We start from the raw sequence: 24333 nt of genomic DNA, 5'->3' as shown, positions 1-24333 counted from the left end.
TAACTGATACAAGTAAAATGTGATGATTAATGAGGTTGCCAGTAAAACATGGATTAGCCTATACTGAAAACAAATGAAAAAATTGCACTACTGAACACCTTTATTTCATTTCAACAGATAGGCAAACCAATAGTGCATACAATGAACAATATATGTTGTACATAATTATAAATATATGTTCCTTTAGTCATAGTTCAAGTAGTCTGTGTCTGTGTGTTTTGCTTTGGAAGAAACTATGATCATTATTTTAAAGGTCAACTGGAGAGTAATCAAATCATCAAATCCTCTACAATCTTCATGCTGCAAATCCACTGCCATGCCCCCTGATATCTACCCCTGGTGCTGTGCTGGTGATTCGGGTCAATTAGAGGTGTGCTTGTGAATTTCGTTAGTGTTTGGATGAAATCGAGAAAGCTGTCAGTCAAAAGGCCACTCTGGCTTTGTATGTGAGGGGCTGCAAGGGGCTCTAAACCTGTATTTGTATGAATAAAAATGAAGGGATTTAGGAGCAGACTTGTCAAAAAATCTGCCCTTTGCTGCATTGGAGGAGGTTGATGAGAGGAGGGTGGAAGGAAAGAATTGAGGATTTGCGAAGCTGAGGCTCAGTGGCTTCTGTATGGAAAAAAATGAAACTGGAAGAAAAAAAAAAAAAAGGTAAGCAGGAGGTAAAATAAAGTGTACCAGAATCAAAGGCTACTCTTTGCTCTCTCTTTCTGTATGGGGTGCAGCCAAGCAAAAAAATAAATCCAAAGAATTATTCAACAAGAGACTGGGACAGATTTCTCAGATGACATTTTTTACCCTTTCAATGTCAACTAAGAAACAGTAAAAAGACTCAATCTGCAGCTCCAAACAATGCTTCAGGTATAAGGATACTGCATGCAGTCTAAATTCTCAGCACAATCCTATACTGTAAAATTGCGCAACATTAAATCAAACTTTAGAGCAATTTTCTTATTATCAATTGGTTGTTTTTAAGACACTATTAGAGTCATTACTGTACCACAGCAGCATAATGACTGTTCAGAATGTCCTGAAAGTCATTAAAATAATAATTACACTAACATGAAATTTTTAAACAAATTAACGGTCAAAAATCTTTTTGGTTCATTAGTTGAGACATTTCAAAGCTGAGCAGCATGTCAAGACCGTCAACACAGACACTCGAACTTTATCATGGTCAACAAGAAAAAGTAAATAAATGTCGGTATGTGGGTTATTCTGCATTATTGTGCACTTTCTTTTAGCGTTGTTTTTTTAAGCCAGAAGAAATCATTTTTGGAGGAGAAGGTAGAGCCGAGGCCTTGCATGAAGGGATCTGGGGTCCTCTGTGCTTTCTCTAGCAGGTTTGTGTTTCTGGTACAGGGGTAGCTATGCTCTAATTCATACCATACTTACTGCGCATTTTTCTCTCAAAGGCACCCAACATTCAAAACCACTATCTTTTTGCATTGAAGAAGACTTTAAAATGTTGATTTAGACTATAAACCTATTTGTAAAATGTTTGCTTTAGTGAGAAGCAAGACCTTTTCATTCACACTTTAATATAATCCAACTTAATTTTACAACAGGTGCAAGTGTCCCTAATGACCATTACATAGAATGCAGGTTTGAAGCTCTCAAGCATGGGTTTCTCTATACAAACCTAAAACAGGTGTCCACTTCTACATACATTGTCCATGGTCTAGGATAACGATAAGAACCACAACAGAACAAAAAAAAAAAGGGTACCACAGTAGTGTACTGATGTTTCTAAATGCAAGTAACTTTCTGTTCTGTATGTCCAAAAACAACAAATCTTTTAGAGCTGCAAACCTCATTCTTGGAGGTTGAAAGCTGCTCAAGATAAGGCAGTAGGTATCAGATGGAGCTGAGGCATCACATCACATGGTCCATCGTTGCCCTACTTCAACTATACTTTCATTGATCAGATCTCGCAAGAGGGCCTTAACAGGAGATAAAGGAAACTTTTTTTTTTTTTTGCTTTCAGAAAACAGGGGCAACACTTCCTTTCCCATAGCAATTCATCTCCCAGCTTGACAAGACTCACTGCTCTATTTACCCAACTAAAACTGCAGAAGATATACTTCCAGCTACACTTTTCTCAAGTTTTATGGCATATGGTCCTGTCAATCACAGAACTTACAACGGACAACCACTGCCAGAGCAGTGAAACCTTTCGCCAAATAGAGAACGCAACAGAGAAAGATGGGGAGGGGGGAGTAATAAGAGAGACTGAGAGGGGCTGAGAAACCTTGTGTGGACTAATTTGTATTTCCTTGGCTGGATGGCCACACAGAGATATGCACCAGAGTAAATGCAATTACTGTGCTTTCATTAAGCAGACAGCTGAGCTGCTACAAATCCTCAAAGCAGCAGCTCAGCCCACCCACATGATTTCGTACCAAAACACTGCTATGTTGCAGAGACACAGCTAGAGATCTATTAGACTGTGTTGCTGTTGAAAATCAAAACAAAACTCAAGCACAGTATTCAGCTCTCCTGTGGTCATTTAAGCTCCAGTGAGTCTCTCATCAGTGAATGAAACTAACCTTTGAGAGGCTATATGCACAGAAGACTTGGGCTTAAAAAGGTGCAATCAACCCTTTAAAAAATTTTTGACATACACTCATTACTTAATGCATATTCCTTGAAAAACTGAAAAGATATTCCAATTCCATATTTGATATCCATTTTGGTCAACCAAAATTGTAAGCAAATCTTTTCAGGGTACAGGGAGCAACACAGGCATTTTGTGACTGAGAGCCTAAGAGAAAGGGTAACTGATACAGGAACTCAAAGAAGCAAGGTTAACCAGTTCGGTAGATTCCATCTCAGCCAGCAGCGCCTGTCCGTCTTTGTGGCAGATGCATTCTCTGGACTAAGACAGCAGTGGTGGGGGCTCAGACTGTGTAGCTCCATGTGTTGCATCTTTCCCATTGCTAAAAACCTATATAACTATAGAGTCAGGTGGTGAGAGCTGCCATTGCACAGGCATGACAACATACAGGACAGCTTGGGTCTTTCAGAAGGAGGGGGGAGGTGTCCAATAGCCCTACTGCAGCACACTCTTGGACTGAGAAATTATCAGCTCAGTGATAAACACTGGAGAATATCTATGATTAAACCTCATTTCATTGTTAATGTATTATGTTAACAACACAATATTACAAACAAATTCAACAAAGACAGCACGCTCAATGTTTCACAGACAAAGGGCTGCCCTTTGAACTCGGCCTGCCACAATGCTTATTTTTCCACGCCTATGTAAGAAGAAAACTGTAAGTCCAGCTGCTAATGGCCACTGTATGAAATGTGGCCCAGGTCTACAAAAAACTCAGTTTGTTCCTCCTCTATCTTCTCCCTCCATAATGTTCACTGGGCCAACCTGGCATAAAACAAGCAAAGCTAAGAACAGTACTTTTAGACTTTGCACACATAAATGTAGAGTTGGTTACACTCTCTGTCAGGCTTTCTTGTATGTGTTTAGGTAGTTGGTTAGTCACACCAGGAGCTGATGTTGGTTTTTGTATGTTAGCACATGCTTTAGCACATCACTCACCCTACATGTAACTAACCCTCCCCCTTTTTACCCTAGTACCTTGGAACTATTTCAGCTGGCATTAACCACCCCATGAGACATGTGGCCCCAGCAGCCATCTTGTGGGTAGTTTCATTGTCTGCCATTTGATCACTGTCTCTCTCTCTCACACGCTCGTGCACACACGCAGCCTATATATGTACAAAACTGTTTTTCTCTTTAAATTTAGCGTGTGTGGCTTATATTCAGGTGTGCTCTATAGTCCAAAAATTATGGTAACTCTCTTTCACCATCATTGCTAGTGATGGTTGGAGTCATGTCTCTTCATCAAACACTCATATTGGCTCTAGTAAGTAATTTCAAAACCCATCAGTTTCTCATTAAGAGGCTTGGCTGTCAATTTCTTTTATACCCAACGTCTTTGAGATCAATCCTGTATTTTTCAGATCCCATTGTGAGGAGAAGTTTGCCTAGTTTATTGGAGTGACAAAAAAAAGACAGAAAGATATAGACAATAAGATGTTTCAAGCATTAAAGGCTTAGATTTTATTTTATCATTACTGCTCAAAGAAATTTAAGATAACTCATGATGAGATTAAAAACTTTGCATGTGTAACTTCATAATTATAGTTTATTATTTTTATACATTAGGAAAAAATGTAATACTCTTTTTTTTATGACAAAGTCAATGCGGCTATACAATATTACAATAGTATTTTTACTATATTATTTTAACTTTATTTAATGATCTAAATAGTCCCTCCACTAATATACCATATACCATGAAACTGTGATCTCATGGCTTACATAAGGTTGTCATGCTGTGAAAAGTACTGCAGCAACTCTTGCAAATGTTGTCTGACACAGACAAATGCACCATTTGATTGGAAACAGCACCTGTTTAAGCTGTTCCGGGTAGGCTTTCTAACTCAATAATGGTGCGACTGCAAATATTTCTGTCAATATCAATCATTTAAACATGGGAAAATGGAGCCAACCCAAAAAATCTAGTATTATCCTTAACCTGTTAAGCCCTAACCATATTTTAAGGACACAATTGCTAAAAAGGCATAACCAGAGTAAAGGAAGAATTGCTCCACAATAATAAGGATCATATGCATGTTCTTGGTGTCTAAGGACCTGGATATTTTGTCTGTTACTATGCCTGAGAAAATGTAAATAAACCAAAGGAGAAATGTGAAATTTCTATCCCCCCTGTTTTCTCCCCCTATTTGACAAAAGATAACACCAAGAAAACAATGATTCCATGAACAAAGATGCCATTGTTCCCTTTCAGCTACTCATTGACTACAAATTTACCAAAGGCATTACAGCAAAGTGTAAGGCCCAGGTACATAGTTCAGTGTGAGAGTGCATGCTTTGCAGGCAGAGGCCCCAGGTTCAAATCCCAGCCACAAGGCAAACCAGTGGTAGGTTTGTGCCAGTCCCAACCCTGGAGAAATTGGGAGGGTCACAACAGGAAGGGCATCCGCCGTAAAATGTGGCCAAATCATTCATGCAAGTCACAGAACGGACGTGCTGTGGCAACCCCAAAATAGGCAAAGCCGAAAGAAGAAAAAAAAAAAAAAGATCTCCACAGAGGTTTTGGTAAGCATACCACCAGACAGGCTATGCAACACATTTTCAATCTTATGTATAGTTTCTAAACATTAATATTTGCACTGAAATGCAGTTTTGGTCATGTTGAGTGGACATTAGGACATTAGGAGTGACCATTCTCCTGTTTTACTACATTACTACATTTGCCCAGTTGATCTTTTTCAGCCTGCCCTGGCCAACTTAACTGGTTAAGGCAGATGAAAAGGAGCACCATGATGAATGGGCAGGGCTTGCTTTATTTGTGGTGCAATATTTATTTTGATTAAATAATTTTTACGATTTGATGAATCATCACAATTTGGTGTACCAACCTGCCCCACTGAGCCTTTTTTTTTTTTTTTTTTTCCTAAAATCACATTTCAAAACATTTTTCACATCTTAGATTTTGGTATGTATCATGATACAGGGGTTATAACCCAATATATTTCAAGATATGGTGGTACTGTACAATCAGAGTAGTATTGATATTGAATACATTTTTTTAAAACAATCAAACATGTTTCCAAACCACACTTATCCAATGCAATTCTAACTAACTTATCAAAAGAGTGGTGGATTCAGTTGAAGCTAGCGTGGAAGCTGCCAGTCATCAGTTCGCTGACCGCTTACAGTTCAGTTCAAACTAATACTGATCCTATTAACATACAACCAGCCTATATCATCCTCTCCCCACATACCTTTAATGTGGTTGAGCATCTCTTTGAGCTGGCCAAAGCTGTTGAGTAACGGGTCCTGTTCTTCGTCCTAGGTGGAAAAAAAAAAAACATAAGGACATCTTAGGTAATACATCTAAGACACTTTTTGCCATGATGAATAGTTGACTCTATTTTGATAGATGACTGTTTAGTCTCACTATATATTAAGTTTAATGGGTCAATAAATGATGGTAACTCATGATGGACATGGCATCCTGCTGCATCTCTGTTTGGCACAGTGGTGCATCAAACTTTTTGTTGGTAGTCGGTTACACAGAACTAGGATGGAAAACCTCTGCAGGATAATAATCTTATATCCATAAACCATTATAAAAAAATGCAATCATCTTTGTACTGAACTAATTCATACTTGTTCATACAAGGTTGCTAACACCCATTGGTTTTGGCTTCAGACATTGAAATCTTGATAGGGCTTTCTAGACAAGGTTGTATTTTCATACTGCATTGGTTGTTTTCGTTTTTGTTTTTTTTCCCCTCCAGTTGTCGGCATAGTCGCCTCTTCTTTTGATTTGAAATAGATCTACAAGCAGTAATTGCACCAGAAATTCTTAATTGGGGTAGCTAGGGGGGGCTGGATTTTTCATTAGAGGAGCTTACGAATTTTAACTGTCTGTTGGTCACACATTGATACACACACCCAAGCTCTTTCGAATGCTACGTAACTTTTTTGTAATGTGTGATTTGGTTGGTTTGATACATATGTTACAGCTTTGACAGCTCTCCCAGCAACGCCAAAGCAACGAAGCAGCTGATTGTGGATGCTGCTTACAGTATTTTTATTTTGGTTTGGAGGGGCTTAGGGGGGGCTAAGACTTTTTGAGGGGGGGCTTAAGCCCCCCTCCCTCCCGCCGTCAGTGTCGAAAAGGCAACTTCAAAAAGTCCTTTTCTTTGATTAGCAATCAAGAAACATTGGTGATGACAGCCAAAAGAGAGAAATTGCTCTTCATTTGGATTTGTCATAAATAAAGATATATCCATCTACTTTCAAAAAATAAATAAAAAATGTGAATTTTTCAGTGATATTTAAAAATGCTGATTAATCGTGATTAATCAACAGATGCGATGAATAACATAATTTTTTTTTAATTATCTTTTTTAAAAATGTTTTTTTTTTTTTTTTTTTTAAATACCCCTAACTACAAACTTTGTCTAGTCCCATTACCTCCAAAAACGATACATATCAAAAATGAAACTGCCCACCTCACAAGTCCATCTGAAAATAAATAGTAATGAAAACTTTAATTCTTTAAAAACTGTGCTACCATACATCCTTCGTCTCGAATATAAACGAAAGGACATATAAGAACTAATTTTAAGGTTTTACTTTTAAAACAGATCAAGGCTGGTCGCAGAACAAGAGGACAGACAAGTCCTGAGTCTGAGAGGACTTGCCCCAAGTAAAGCCTGTCCAGAAATGAGGGTGGGAGAATCAGTGACTTCTTAAAACTCATATCACATCTTCTTTTTACTATGTTATCCTTTTAAACCTTAAGGTTGCTATATAAATAAAGTTATCATTATTATATATATATATATATATATATATATATATATATATATGCACGAGTGGAAGAGGAGTGAAGGTTACGAATACGATGATGACAGAGCTGTTAAGAGGAGTGAGCATCAGAAACTGAAGAAATTGTTGATGAAAGGGTCACGCAACCTCAGTTGTGTGAACCTGGTTGGGTTATTTAAAAAGCAACAACAAGCAGACTAAACCTGTGTGCAAAACATGTCCACATTTGGTGCCAAATAAGACAGGAAATAACGAATCTTTTCCATCATGTCATATGGTACCATCCCACTGAGCACACACAAGAGCGTGTGCTCATGTCCACACAACCAATAAAGTACTAGGTGTAATTAAAACAGAAGTTTTAACTTTTGGTTCTCAAAAGAGAGAAACCTTTACCAAAACTACATGATTTTAAACCAGCACAGTGTGTTAAGAACCTGGGCGCTATTTTTGACTCTAAGCTTGATTTTATTCGCGCAGAAGTGCTGACACATGCTTTTATCTCCAGTGGTGTTGATTATTTTAATGCCCTGCTTTCTGGTCTTCCCAAAAAGAGTATTTTAAATCTACAACTTCTCAATAGGCAGGCTCACATCACACCATCTAACCAGGCTCCCCATGCACTTCAGGTTTGTTTTTAAGGTTCTTTTATTATTTTTTTTAATTTCTTAAGGTTATAAACCCTCGGGGAGCTTGATGTCTTCTGGCAGCTGCCTTTCAATTATTCCAAGTGTTCGAACAAAAATCCATGTCTTCATTCGATTACTAGGGTCCACATCTTTGGAATAGCCTGCCGGAAAACCTCAGTGTTGCAGAAACCGTGATTCATTGAACCAGTGATTTTAAAGGCAGGCTCAAGACTCATCTTTAGCTTTTAACTTCATTCTTTTTTTCTTTTTTTTTTTATAAGTTATTAATGATGTTTGTATTTCAGATTTTATAGTTTTTAGGTTACAGATTTTTACTGGTTTTAGCTTTAGCTTTTAGCTCCAGTGTTTTCCTCAAGAGGAGACCCTCTGCGCCAAAAGAATTGAGTCTGGTCTGCTTGCAGGGTGTCACCCTGGGGGGCTCTGGCCTGGATGGTTGGGGGTTCCTGCACCATGGCTTCACAGCTGTGCTTTGGGCTCGCCTTTGGAGGCACCCCCAGTGACTGCAGGCTGTAGAATTTCTTGGCACAGACAGCTCCCCTAGTTATCATTTCCTCACCTGGATTCTCAGTGCCCAGCCAAAAGCTGGTATAAACTGCTGCGGGTGTGTGGTGGGGATGGGGATTGGGATTGGGATTGGTTTTTAACTGTAGAGCGCTTTGTGTTACATTTCATCTATGAAAAGTTCTATATAAATAAAGTGTGATTGACTGATTGAAAGTTCTTCAACTATTAGCAGCATTGACAGGGCTGTTGTTTACATATTTATCACTTAAGAGATGTAAAACCGTGGCATATACTCTATTTTATCTTACAGGTTAAACCTGTTCCAGGGGCATCTTAATTTGTACTGACAACTGAGATGTTTGGCTGTCCTGCCAAAGGAATTCATGTGACAGTCAGTGTTGGGCAAGTTAATTTAAAAAAGTAATTACTTACTATTATTAGTTACTTCTCCCAAAAGGTAACTAAATTAGTTACTCGGATACAAATTATAAAAGTAACTAGTTACTGCGGAAAGTAACTATTGCGTTACTTTCTAGTACATTTTTAAATTCTCAAATGTGTCTGAATTTGTAGCCCAACTACACCCCCCTTTAGCTGAACTTAAAATACATGTGCATGTTCAATTATAAGATGTTTGAGTACATTTGAATTACTTGACACCGACATGGAGAGGCACTTTTGTCCAGGGCATAATGTACATTTCACAATTACACCTGTTCCTTTAATTTCTTGAAGGGAAAAGTCATGGCTATCCTTACATTCTGAGATGGCTACTTTTGGGTTATTTGGGCTCGCCATTCCTTTTTCTTGTTGACTGACTCACTTGTGTCATTTGTTGTGTTTCTATGTGTTCTTTCAAATTTCTGAAAAAACCCACCCACCTCTACCTCTGATTGGCTTACCATGAAATTTTACTCTACCTCATCCAATCATCATCATTTATGTGACTGTCTAATGCCCACTAACCAAGGAAGAAGAGTAAAAACAGTCTCTGCCTCTCAGCTCAGAGATCTGGTTGGTCTGATGGGGAAAAAAAAAAAAAACTACTTCAATTATTTTTTTGGCAGTAACAGTAACAGTGTAATAGAGATGGGAACAGTAATCAATCAGATTACTAGTTACTGAAAAAAGTAATGCCATTATTCCCATCACTGGTGATAGACGTAACAGATTTCTGTTTATTTACATTGTTTCAATAAGGTCAAGCTAGATAACTTGTCTTATTTTGTGGAGGCAGGTGAAGCATGTTTGCAATCATAAATGGCATAATAACTAGTTTACAGTTTACAGTATTCACAATTTAAAATTTTGACTCGCTCTTAAAAAAAAAAAAAAAAACAGAGAGCAGAGAGCTGTAAACCAGTGCCTGTTTTTCTTTAATTTATACATTCAGATGTAATATTTGTCTTAAATGTTGAGTTCTTGAATCTGTCAGTTATTCACCTGCTTAATTAGTTTATTTTTGTACTACCTCTACAGCAATTTGAGATGCTTCCTGGTAGGAGCTATATTTGTATTATTGCTTAAGTTGTTTACAAAATCAACAAATGTAATTAAATATGACTATTTACTTAGTTTGAACTTCTTTATTTTGCTGAAATAAAAAAGGAAAGCATGATTATAAGAAGACTCTGTATGAGGTCAAGAGCACTGCTCTTAAATTTTCTAGGGAAGTGGGTCCTGCTGCTCTCTTGACCGAGGCATTTCATACAATGAGGATGCATAATGTGAATGCTTTCTCTGCATGAAAACATTTTGTATTCAGTATGTAAAAATGTAACTTCTAGTTTCTTTAGGGTTCAGTCAGGATGCTATTCAAACAGACTGCATCAGTAAAAAAAGACATTGTCATAAATATCAATATCAATCAACATGGAAAAATATGCCATGATCACAGTTTTTTGGCATGTTATCCAACCCTAGTCTGATGTCAAACATCTTAAGAGGGAAAGAAAAAGATGCAAATTAGTTGATGATGAAGTCAACGGCTCTGCAACTTAATAGCTACAATTAATATACTTGCCTATTTATTCATTGTTCATAAGTATGATGACAGAAAGCATGCAAATAAGAAGGACTGGAGGTCTTCTCCAGTCTTTTTGAATCAACAGACCAGGACATATATATCTGGAGTTTTTTCGTTTCTTCTTCTGAATTTCATAGTTTAGATTTGTGCTATGCTTAGTAGCTGAGTATTATTTTCATTTCCTCGCATTGGTGCGACCTGTAGGTCCACTTCTTCCTTTAGATTTGTGGTTATACCTGACACAGACAGGCTGCTGTAAATATTGAATTGGACGGGAAATCAGTCAAATGTTATTAAAGATTAAGAGCATGAAATTTATTTTGTTTTATCTTCAAGAGTTGGTTCTACCTTGGCAAGAGGGTCAGTTAGTCAGTTTTCATATCTGTAATATAGATAATCTCAAAAAATAATAACAATTATTATTGAGTTTAACTTACCAGGGGAGTATGCGTATTCCATCTGGAGTTTCTCTTGATTGCCCCAACCACAGTGCTGATTTCCCCCTGGACAATGTAGATATTCTTGTTCACCATACTGCTTTTCTGGATGAAAAAGACAAGAAAAGATTTGTAATGCTCCCTTAGTATAACTTCTGGTTAAACACTGGCAGGGACAGGTTGAAAATGTAAAGCCCACATACTGTTGACTCAACTTTGAAGACTTTACAGGCTTTTTCTATCTATCCCTCTGGTAGGTGTCATCTCTCTTTGCTATGAGACCGCTAACCTCTTCAGAATTCTTCATGCGGACCCACCCACAAACTGCAGTGACTTATCTCACGTGGCCAGCTAACATCGGTCATTTTTCAACTTATTAAAAAGACACATACATGGGCTGCCCCCTGAAAGCTGACAAGTCGAATCATCTGTCAGTGACACATTACTCCACAAGATTCTTCAAGTAAAGCAGTGAGGGTTTTTTTTTTTTTTCCCAAGTCAGTGTGCATTAAAATAAGAGGATAAAACAGAAGCTTACAAAAATGCACAGGGATAACATTTCAATGAAAACTCATAAATAAGGGGGAATCATTGATTTGTTTTCTATACATCAGGGCTCGCTTGTAAAATTGCTAAAAATAAATAAATAAATAAATAATCACATGAAAAAATGCACCGGCAATGCTATGACTGTATTTTTAAACAACTTCATTCACTTATGTATTCATACAATTTTTAAGGTGACACAAAGAGGCTATAAGCTCTTGATTTAAATAGAAGTAAATATGTGTTGCCTGTTTTATTCCTCTGAAAAATCTGTATGGAAGCCCAACATTATATGTTGACGGTTCAAATATTGTAATCATATGCAACTGCCTTTATTGATCTTAAATGCTTAAAAATATGTTTCCATAGGTCTGTTGCATTTGTCTATGTTCATGTAGTCAAAATCATCACTGAAATTAAGTTCAATTGAATTTCTGATTGCCAGATAGTCTGTATGAAAACAGAAAGCAAAGAATAGCCTAATCTTCATATTGAAGAGCCAAATCTGGTTCAGCTGATAAAATTATGAATTGGGTAGAGCCTGAGCACGTACATTGCACAGTTCTAACTAATGCACCACATTTTAAGGCAGATGTACAAGATGCAAAAATGCAAATACTGATGTTGGAACCAAGATTCAGTGTTTTATAAATCAAATTGATTTTAAAACCAACCCCATCAGTTTACAACAGTCCATCAAGTAAAACTGTTCAACAATGTTAAGACACACAGCTCGAAATAAAATTAAGGCCCACTGCGCCAGAATAAACTAGGAAGATTCCATCCCAGTGTCTAACAAGAGACAAGGAACTGACTATGACATGGAGGTCTGTGCAACCTTCCAAGATCCCAGACAATCACTTATCTCCATTGCAAAACCGATCACAGCGGATGATGTTACAGGCAGCATAAAGTTCACCACAGCATTTGCAGAATATTTTTACATCTGTTGCATGTGATAAGTGTGAACCTGCGCCCATCTGTAGAGATATTGCATTAATGGTCACCCTGCAATTCTGCTGTTTTCTGGCCTATGCCAATCAAGCTGCATAGTATGTAAACTGTGAGCATAGGTAGCACTGGAAGACATCGGGCCTTGTTCATGGTAGTTTTGTAGAGCGCTGGCAGTGCTCTTCCAGTTCCTCCTTTCACAAAGGAACAAGTACTGGTCCTGTTCCTGGGTTGATGTCCTATTCATCTCCTTATTTCCATGCCCGATTCTACCAGGTATTCAACCTGATATCTTCTCCATGCTTTTGACACTGTGCTGGGAGATTCCATCAATCTTCTTGTGATCAAGCATATGAATATGCCATCCTGGAGGAGGTGTACTACCCATGTAACATGATTGGCATGCAGGTTCTACCTCATGATACCAGGAATCAGGAAAGATCCTGAGAAAGCAACTGGCTGTGGTCAACATATGTGAAACCCCCCCCCTTTTGGGGCTTCTTTTCTCCATTTGCCTCCACCATTGTAGCTGTATTGATTGATTTTATCTCTGTTTCCTAAATGGATAGATTAACATCCCTGAAGTTTGATTGACTTGGTGATGCTGTAATTATTAAATGTTCTCTATTTTTTTTTTTTACTTTTTAAAATTTTGACTGCATCAATCAGTGAGGGTATGCTGATGTCTAATCAGTAAATGATCATTATTTCTCAGTCTATTAGAATTTAAATTTAAATTCTATTAGAATACAACCATATAATACAGGGCATACTATGCATGCTCTATGAAAAATCTTTTTTTTTTTCCTTGTTAATATGGAAAAACAGCTTCTGTGGGCTAAAATGCAAAGCGTTTATTGTGGCCTCTTCTTACACTTCAGCAATAGCAGGAACCTGGCTCTCTCAAACCAAAATGTAATGGAACCCTAAGTGATGTCATTGTAAGACATGTTTGAGCATTATATACACGTATGAGTTTAACTCAGTGGAAACACAACATATTTATGAGATCAACTTTCAATCCCATCATACCATTCAAAATGTCAAACATCACAGATTTTAACATTAAATCACAATTTCGTATCGGAAGATGATATGTCAATCTTTTATTATTGTGACCTCTGACAACACTAACTTTTGCCTGAAGATGATATTTAGTTCTGGGCTTTATTATTAATGTACATATTTCCTGTATTTTCTGCTTGTAACCTCATGAAGACACCACAAATAAATATTGACAGTCATTAAAACTGCAAAGTCAGCAGTGGCCTGAGACTTACAGTACCGTGTGTGTGTCTATATGTGTGCTTCTGTGCATGTGTCAACAAGCTTAAAGTCAAACAAAAAACACTATCCCCTAAAATGAATGCAGAATCGAGAAATCGAACGTCAAATTTCCATGTCTATGTAGACAATGCCTACAGCCAATACGGATAACCAAACAGATTCAAAATGACATGCAGTTCATATTTGACAAGTCATATATAGCTAAAAATTGTTGGATTAACCTTTTTCCCTGTGTCATGAAAGATATAGAAAATAATACTAATACTATATAATAACTGGGTGACTATATATTCAAATACATGGTAAGTATCCACTTATAAATAATAAGAGAATGAGGGTGTGGTAGGGTGATGGCTCAAATGTAGGGAAAAAGTGACAGGCTTACATAGATGAGACTTCACTTGCAATGTACCAATGAAATTTTTAAATCACCAATGCTACTCTGACTCCATGATGTTAAGTCCTGAGCTGATATTATATTCTCCTACACAAAACAGCTACACAGTGTACACAGCAAGTTCAACATCCTTCACACTGACAGAGGGTGAGGTTGAAAGGGCCAGAGAATAAGTGCACAGCTCAGAAGCAGTAGCAGTAGCCAAATCTAAATTACTTATTATGCATGCATTGTAATTATTTTCTTCCTATGGCAAATTAATTACTTCATTCTTGATCCATTTTTTCTGCTTTTTCAAACTGCAGACAAAGTAAAATCCTGCACATTGACATGACTCCCCTCCAAATTAGAACCTCATAGTTCATTCACATCACAGCAGGGGAAACACAGGAACTCTGCTATTTAGAGAGGGGGGTAACTAGATTTAAAAGTGTTTATTAGATTGCAATGCTGTGTTTCAGAGGTCTGTCTTGGCCAAATCTTTCCTGAGATGCTTCTTCTAAGGGCAGCAATGAAGCACATGAATCACTATGTAAAGTTTAGTAAATTATAGACTTCCTACCTTATTTTTTATACATCAGCTGATTGACACTTTTGACTCGTTCCAACGACCAGCTATATGTCACAACACAACAACTTCTCTGCCTTTAACATTTAAAAAAGAAAAACACAATTACTCCTGAAACAGTGGATCAATCTGAGTCATTATTAAAAACCTCGTTATGTAATGTCCAAGTATCATAAGAATAAGTCATGAATCAAAAGCAAATCCAGTCAGATGCTAGATGGCGTGTTCATTCAAAGACACAGCTAGCTAGCTTTCTATCCAAATTTATGGGTTAACAGTTTTGACAAAGCAAAAAAAAAAAACAACGAATTGAAACACCAACGCTACGTAACTAAGCAATCAGCATGCCTAAGCAGAAACATAATCGTAGCATAAATAAGACTACTTACCTACCCAGGAACCTAACAGCGAACTGCATAGTTTAGCTCAGCTAGCTAACAACTAACAAGATTCGGCGTTGTTTCCCCAGAAAGAAATAACGTATTTCTTTTGTTTTATAAAGCAAATGACACAATAACCCAAATAAACACGCTTAACCGTTTTCTTCTTGAAATAATATATTACCTGTATGTGGCTGTAATTTCAACCACGGAGTCCGACTGTAGCTAATGTATGCCTAGCTCGGGAAGCTCGCAGGCTAATCGGCCAACAGTGAATGAAGACAACCAAAGTTTAGTTCAGTTCGAAACACAGAAAAACTAAAGATGCCGACATTCCACTGCTTGAAATCCCGATGTTTCCAAACACAGGTTATTCATTCACTTTTCAAAATTACTCCATATGTGAATGAATTCAGCTTGTCCCTGTGACTGTCAATCTGGCCTTGGTAAACACACTGACGTGGAAAACTGTGCAGACTCAACCGAACTTGATGACAGAGGTTTTGATTGACAGGTTACCTAACTGACCACTTTCAGCTTTGTGTAAATACATAATATAAATAAGAAATTTTGAGTTTAAGTTTCAGTCACATTTGATATATTTTTGAAAAAAAATATTAGTTATATAACCCTCCCCCTTCAAAATAATATAAAGTTTTAATGAAACAGGGCGGGTACAGAACGGTGGTGAATAAAGGTTGGTTGACGGTGTTGACGACGAAGGCACTGTCAGCAACTCCATTGGAGCGATCTGTTCCACACTAGCAAGTACACAATATATATAGCGAAAGAATCTCAAATTATAAGACCGACTTGATTTGGTCAAATAATGTGGGCAATAGTTCTGTGTGCTCTATGGACTTTTCATTTTTTTCATTTTTTTCTATTGTTCTACAATGTCACGCACACGCACACGAACTAATATGTGTGTGTGTGTGTGTGTGTGTGTAAATATATGTTCATTCACCAATTAATCTTCGACAGTTTATTCATTCAGCTTCTATCGCTTATCCGTTTCCGGGTCGCGGGGGTTGGCGGTGGGGAGGCTGGAGCCAATCTCAGCTCACATTGGACGAGGGCGGGTAGCGTACACTGTAGACAAGCCGCAAGCCCAGCGTAGGGCCAGCATACAAGAGACAATCAGCTACTCACATTCAGACCTACGAGCAATTCAGAATCACAAATTAAGTGGGAACAAACCCGAGTGCCCAGAAAAAACCAACGTAGGCACAGGAAGAACGTACAAACAGAAAGGCACGAGTCCCGCAACCGACCTCTCCATCTTCTTGTTGTGGAGGAAAAAGCGCTGACCAAATATATTCATTTTATATATGTATTTATTTATTCTTTCTGTCAACTTTTCTTGTGTGCGTTTATTCTCTCCTTTATATGTTTGCTGCTATGGTAATGTGCAAATTTCTCCACTGAGGGACGATTAAAAGATCTTGTATTTTTATCTTTATACCATGTGTTCTTACTAATATTTTCGCACCCTGTTTTGTGTGTCTTATTACCTGCAGCTGTAACATCTATTTGGGAAAAAATCTGTTACACATAGCACAACCAATAACAGAACTCTTCCACAACAAACAGAAAAAAACAGATAGTAATGTTTTGGGGGGAAAAAAACCCTGCAAATAGTCAGAGTAGAGCCATCACAATCAAATGCAGAAAATACAACCAACTCAAGAGACATGATGCAAAATCAGTGAATTTAATGGATGATGTCAACGTGGATGATGAACTTATGTCTTTATTATAATGTATGAATTAATTACAATTAATTTAGTTATATTTATCGACACAAAACTAACTGGAACCTTTTAATCACTTAATTGTTTTCACGACTTAACATTGCTAGTTATTGAAGCTTTTCAGTTGTTAGTTTTCCATGTCTTTGGATTGTTCAAATCAACAAAAATATAACAAACGACATTAATCAGATAAATAGAACAAATAGCCACTGGTTGTCATTCTATTTGCATTCAGGTTTACCATTTAGTTAATGTCACTTTGCACCCTGGATATAGTCGTGAAAGCACTTTATATCAGAAACATAGTAACAGTAGTTCCTTCTACTCTGAAAATAGCCTCAGTTCAAGGATGTCATTGATCCAACAGATGTTGGAAGCTTTCTGCATGTTGACGTGACTGCATGACATGACTGCATGAGACGGTCTGCTGATTTGCCAGCTGCACATTCATGTTGCCAATCTCCTCTTGTATCACATCAAAAAGATGGTCTACTGGATCCGGGTTTGCAGACAAGAGGAGCTGCTGAAGTTCACTGAACTACTGAAATTAGTTTGAGATGAGTATGTGACATTGAGCTTTATCTTGCAGAAAGTATCCATTAGAAGATGGTGAACTGTGGCTAAAAACGAGTGAACATGATCAGCATCAATACTTAGGTGGACTGTGGCATTCAGTAACAGTCACACACCAATCTATATGTATTCCCTGTGGTAGTGGATTTTCATATTTAGGTGTTTGGTTAGCTTGTTTTGAACAAGACAAAATCAAATTGGTATTTCACAATATATGTTGACCGTCATTTGTATAAAAAACCTTCTATTCAGACAAAGCCATTCAACACTAACCAGTAGAAGAAGTTTTCCTAAAATGTTGCAATTATGTTCTGCTGTTTTCTAATACATCTCATGGAGCTTCATGGAGATAACCTAGCTAACTCTGGCATAAGATGTGCACCACCTCTTTGATCTTTCTACAATTGCACAATGATTACTGGTTGATGACCTTCAACCTCTTCCCAGTGGACACTGTGAGTGGCTTTGGTGTTCACAGACAGCTGATGTTTCTGGTGTTCATTCAGTCTCTTGTTAGCAGGATCTTTCCAGTTTCACAAATGTAGTGTTCACCAGCTGTCACATTCTCAGCTGTGTGTTAAAGCTTTGGACAAAACTAGCAAATGATCAAATTACTATTCCCAAGGTCAAGAATGTACTTACACCCATCAACATGAATGAACAATAAGAATGAATGAATTTTTAGCACTGTTGGGAACAATTCTGGTCTTCATCTTGGGCTTGTACAATGACGTTTGGTGTGGCTGGATTAGTGCAGGGAACAGTTTGTAAAAAAGTTCCATCAGTTATCAGTCCAATTCAAAATTAATTTCCAGGTTTGATGTGCTTGTCCTTTTCCCTACATACACATGTAACTATACAACAAAAAAGCAAAGGAATGCCATTAAATGCCATTTAAAATATGAGAATTTAGTCCTTCTTCAGTGAAATGGAGAGTCCTGCTTTGACAGGTGGGCCAAAACACAAATAACCAGCTAACAGAAAAAAATATCTCAAAGAATAACAGGTCTTTTTCAAGTTTTTTTGTTGTTTGCATGTTGTAAAAGGCTGAATTTCTGGTGGGACAACACATCAGTGTGCCAGTTAAGAATTCAGATGTGCTATCATCCAAATATGGCACAATAAAATTAATGAAAAAGAATAGAATGTGGTTAGCACTGTTGCCCCACAATAAGAAGGTTGTGGGATTGGTCCCTGGCCTGGACCTTTTCTGTGCGGAGTTTGTTGCTTCTCCCCGTGCCTGCATGGGTTTCCTCAAGGTACTCTGGTTTCCTGATACATGGATTAGGCATAAAATTATGACCACCTGCCAAATATTGCGTTGATCCCCATTTTGCTACCAGGACAGTCCTGACTTGTAAAGGCATGGCAGGTTCTGATGCTCACGTGCCGATTGTTACCCGTTTTGGCGGTGCACCAGGGTCAGCAGGGGCACCCTTACTGGTCTTTGGCTATGCAGCCCCATACACCACAAACTGCAATGCGCTGCGTATTTTGAAACCTTTCTATCAGTACCAGCATTACCTTCTTAATTAATTTGAGCAACAGTGGCTTGTCTGTTGTGTCAGACCACATGGGCCAGCCTTTGTTCCTCATGTGCATCAGTGAGCCTTGGCTCTCCATGAACCTGTCGCTGGTTCACCACAGATCCTTCCTTGGACCACAGTGATAGATACTTACCACAGCAGACCAGGGACACACCACAAGAGCTGCAGTTTTAGGGATGCTCTGACCCAGTTGTCTAGCCATTACAGTTTGGCCCCTGTCAAATTCACTCAAATCTGTATGTTTGCCCATTTTTCTTTCTTCTAACACATCAGCTTTGAGGACAAAATGTTCATTTGATGTCTAATATATCCTACCAACTAACAGGTGACATGATGAAGAGATAATCATTGTTTTTCACGTCAGTGGTAATAATGTTATGCTTAATCAGTGTAATTGGTACAGAAAATGGATGGACGGATATTAATAAGGTGTGATTGCTGTGCTTAGTACGGTGGGGTGTCTACATAGATAACTGGAAGACTTTCTGTGGGAGACCTGGTCTAATGAGAAGAGATGGTGTCCATCCCACCATGGGTGGGGCTGCACTTATATCTAGGAATATGGCTGATTTTATTAGAAAGCCAAAACCCTGACAGCCCAGAGTCGAGACCAGGAGGCAGAGCCGCAGTTTAACACGCTCCTCTGCGCCTCAGTCAGAGCGGTTCCCTGCCGTGAATAGAATAGTCTCTGTCTATGTTTAGGTCTATAGAAACTGTGTCTGTTCCGCGTCCTCCTAAATTTAGAAGATTTAATAAACCCAAATTGAACAGAATAGGAGCTAAGAACAAAAACTTAACTGAAATCAAAACAGCCACAAATTCGATCTCAAATTGCACTGCAGTGAAATGTGGACTGTTGAATATTTGAACACTATCATCAGAATCCCTACTAGTCAATGATCTCACAGCTGATCATCGTATTGATTTATTTTGTATAACTGAAACGTGGCTGCAGCAGGATGAGTATGTTAGCATTAATGAAGCTACACCCCCAACTCATGTTAACTTTCATATCCCTCGTACCACAGGTCGAGGAGGTGGGGTGGCTGCAATATTTCAGTCAAGCCTATTAATCAACCCGAGACCAAAATCTGTCTGCAGGTCTTTTGAAAGCCTCATTCTTAGTCTTTCCCACTCAGACTGGAAAGGTGAAAAACCAGTTCTGTTAGTTACAGTATACCGTCCACCTGGTCCGTACTCAGAATTCCTATCAGAGTTTTCTGAGTTTATATCAGAGTTAGTACTCAGTACAGGTAAAATCATTATACTGGGAGATTTCAATATGCATGTAGATGTAGAAAGCGACAGCTTTAGTTCTGGGTTTCCTTCCCAACTAAACTCAATTGACTTTTCCCAGCATGTGAATGAACCCACTAACTGCTACAATCATATCGTTGACCTTGTTCTAACGTATGGCATTGAAATTGACAAGTTAACAATTTTTCTTCAAAACACTGTTCTGACTGACCATTACCTTATTACATTTGAGTTTACTTTAATTGACTGCACAGCATCAAGGATTAAATTCAGCTATGGAAGATGTTTATCTGAAGATGCTGTGGCTAAATCTAAAGAGATCATTCAGTCATCATTTCCAGCAATGCCATATCGAAAAATGAGGATGAATGAATGAATAAATGAGGATTTGTCGCACACACAGGTTGATGACCCTGTGATTAGCACTATGGCCACACTGTGCTCAAATCTTGATGATGCTGCCCAAAAGGAAAATAATTAAACAAAGGAGGCTGGCTCCATCGTATAATTCCCAAATTTGTGTCTTAAAGCAGACATTGAGGAAAAGCTTGCCGCAGTACTAAAAGTTCATATTACTCAGCAATAATAGAAGAAAACAGAAACAACCCCAGGTTTCTCTGCAGCACTGTAGCCAGGCTGACAGAGAGTCATAAGCTCCATTGAACCAGTGATCCCCTTAGCTTTAAGCAGTAACAATTATTTTTACAGATACAATTCTCAATCAGAGAAAGAATTCATCAGCTCTTACTTAGATTAGACAATAATCTTCTACTGGATACAGCAAATCTTGTATCAACTGCAACTCCTATTGTACATCTGGAATCATTCTCACCATCAACCTGTCTTTTAGACCCAGTACCAACTAGCCTCTTTAAAGAGATTTTTTTACTTAATTGAGCCTTTCATCTTATATCTGATTAAGTTGACCTTATCTTTGGGTTATTTTTTGGGATATTATTATCTTTGGGTCTTTGGTTACCTCAGACTCTTAAGACCGCAAACCCCAGCCTAAAAAGCCAAATCTTGATCCAGATGTTTTGGCCAACTACAGACCCATATCGAACCTTCCATTCATTTCTAAAATCATTGAGAAAGCAGTAGCAGACCAATTACACGACCATCTGGATGGGAATGGTTTGCTTGAAGAGTTTCAGTCGAGATTTAGAGCTCATCACAGCACAGAAGCAGCGCTGGTTAAAGTCTCCAGCGATATTCTATTGGCTGCAGACAACGGATCAGCCTCCATACTTCTCCTCTTACAGCTCAGTGCTACACCATAGATCATAATATTTTATTACAGAGAAATAAAAAAGATCAGATCTAACCAAACAGTTGTTCATCTTTTGTATTAATTATTCAACTGAGAGAATGTAAATTTGGAACTCAATACCCTTAGTACTTTGGACCAATATAGGTCTGTAGCCAAGATTTAAAAAATACCAAGACCAAGATAGTGCCCCCTTTTTCATTTCCTTATTAACATTGTTCTTATTATAATTATATATTATATGTTGCTGTGGCTGGACTGTCAAAGATGTAATGAGCTGTCTCCTTTCTCATGTGTAATCTGTATTGATCAGCATCTTCTGAACTGCTAAGTCCTGAAAATCATTTTATTTGTGCTGATGTGAAGAGCTAGCTGCATTTTACACAAGAGGCTGCATAAAAACAAATACACCCACACTTTTAGTAATTTTTGTACCTGACCTACTCTAGATGTCAAACTCATCAGTGAAGGTTACTGATAGATGACAAACATATCAACAGAATCACTGGAAGCCCATAACTGTGTCAACATTGTGTTAACCTATTCAAATAACAAATTCCTAACTCTCTTATCAGCAGAATTATTTGTTTCTCCCTACATCTCACAATTCCTGGCCTTACAATAAAATTCCAAGGAAATTATTAGATGTGACATAATCTTAGAGGTACAAGCAGGGGTCCCAAATGGGGTTTGGGAAAGAAATTCTACACTTTGTCCCCCAGTACCTTTCTGCCATAACACTATTTTGTTTCAGGAAGTACTGGTGAAATTATCACTCCATCATTAAGATCAAAATCATTTAACATGTGTGCCCTTCTATATGTTTTGGGGCGTTTCAGTCCGATTTTGTCACTTGTCTGACATGTGAGCTAAGGGGCAGCCATGTCTATAAGAAAGTAAAGTTTTGGCACCTATTAGAGAGAAAAGTCAGAAAGTGCTTTTACAAAAGTAAAATTAACAAAGATAACATTATAAAAACCTGTCCAGAGTGTACCCTGCCCTTGCCCAATGTGTGTTGGGATTGGCTCCAGGACCCCCACAACCCAGAAATGAATAAGCAATTGAAGATGGATGAATGAATGAATGACCGTCATAAAAATTGCTTTGTAAGAAAACAAAGTTTCACAAGCATTTTTAAAGCCCATTAATGTGTCTTCAGCCTCACTTTAAAGGTGTCAAGAGAGGCTGCTTACTAGGTGTCCCCCTTTTTTTGTTCACATCCACTGCAACCAAAAGACCTGGTCAGAAGACTCAAGTGACCTACTAGTGATACAGTGTAATGAAATCACTGTAGTGTGTGGTGAGTGTGATGATAAACATTGGACAATGATAAAAGTCTTGAAAAATCACCATGACAAAGTTTAGCTCAGATGGACTAAATTCTTCCATTTGGCTTACTCTTTGTGTATTTGCCGCTGATTCTGTTCAGTTGCTCAAAACCATTCACTCAACTGAGACAAGCTGTCTCCTGCTTTGTTTCCATTGCCATACATCCTGTGGTTGCCATGCTGTCACACCATCACACAGGCAGATGACAGCAGCACAGAGTCGTGCACGTCAATAAGAGCCGCTATCTGGAAGCACCTTGACTCTTCAAAAGCTTTCATCTCTTACTGTCCACAAGACATTTCAGCTGCTTCCTGTGATTACCTGCCAAATGATGTTTGTCTGTTTTCATCTTAAAGCAGCTTCTTGTATGTTTTTTGGAATTCTGTCTATGCTGACACACCATTCAGCACTAATCATGCTCCAGGACAGCTGTGGACCTTCATGCAGATAACCACATCATTTTAAAAACACTTTATGGGTGTTCCTTGAGGAAAGGTAATGGTTTCCTTGTCTGTTGCATTTAGAACATATTGAGCACGTGACTGCACAGTAAAAACAGGATCAGCTTCTGGTATGGACAGGCCACATGGTCATCTCCAGCTTTGGGTTGTAAGTGGATATCCCATGAATGCACCAAGGAGAATAGATTACTGTGTTCAAAGACCGAATGTCAGCGTCATTTAGTGTCAGTGTGTCTATTGTTAGGGTTTAGCTGAGCTTTGTGTTCTCGTTGAGTCACTTTCTGGTTTATTTTGAAATCCTCGTCTTATCCCTGTCTTCCTGTCAAGCTTCCCGCCTGTGTCATTACCTTCCCAGCCCTGTGTCTTGATGGCTACCTCCTTGTGCATTTCAGCTGTGTGTCCCTACCCTTCTGTGCCAGACCGTCTTGTTCTTTTGAGTCAGAATTCCAGCATTACATTGCCTTACTTTCCTGTGAGTGACCCAGTTTTGATTGTCCCAACCGTAGAGTTTTGCCTGCCCGATATCTGTACCTTTGCCTGTTGAATTGCCTACCTGCCTGCAATAAATGACTCCGAGTACACCTGAGCCCTCCGGTGCCATCATTTTGTCTAGATCTGTACCATGATACTAAAGCTGCTCAATTGTTGAATTTGGATATGGAAAAACCCATGCTTCCAACCCCTGCTTCAAGTACTTTCAGTCAGAAAAATTTGTACAGCAAATCTCCAACAGTAATGATCAGCAGCTGAATAAAAGCTGAAGGCTTGAGACAGAAATGAAATAATGACCAAAAGACAGAACCACATCAGCAGCACATAATGATCTGACCTGAACCCAGAACCCCAAATCCTGGACCACCTCCATTCAACAGAGAAGCCTAATACTCACCTCATCTTAGAATCATTCATTAATTATCGTTCCTGTGTCGTAGGGGGTGCTGGAGCCCATCCCAGCTCACATTGGGCGAGGTTACACCCTGAACTAGTCACCAGTCCATCGCAG

At 38.4% G+C, this 24333-nt stretch overlaps 1 protein-coding gene across 3 annotated transcripts in view; it reads right to left on the bottom strand.

The window, feature by feature from the left end:
- gbf1 (golgi brefeldin A resistant guanine nucleotide exchange factor 1) overlaps positions 1-15597 on the bottom strand; it is a 101059-nt gene extending 85462 nt beyond the window's left edge. For 2 of the 3 annotated variants that reach the window (XM_029521954.1, XM_029521956.1), the window contains exons 1-3: positions 15327-15597; positions 11014-11118; positions 5839-5905 (exon numbers count right to left, since the gene is read on the bottom strand). In XM_029521954.1, the coding sequence (XP_029377814.1) occupies positions 5839-5905; positions 11014-11109 (163 nt within the window). In that variant the 5' untranslated portion in view covers positions 11110-11118; positions 15327-15597. Of the gene's footprint in view, positions 1-5838; positions 5906-11013; positions 11119-14756; positions 14840-15326 lie in introns of all 3 variants that reach the window. The other variant, XM_029521955.1, reaches the window with a different exon arrangement.
- Positions 15598-24333: the final 8736 nt, after the last annotated feature.

This window comes from Echeneis naucrates, chromosome 15, assembly GCF_900963305.1.
Source record: "Echeneis naucrates chromosome 15, fEcheNa1.1, whole genome shotgun sequence".
Lineage (NCBI taxonomy): Eukaryota > Metazoa > Chordata > Actinopteri > Carangiformes > Echeneidae > Echeneis > Echeneis naucrates.
This window is presented reverse-complemented; position numbering and strand designations above follow the sequence as displayed.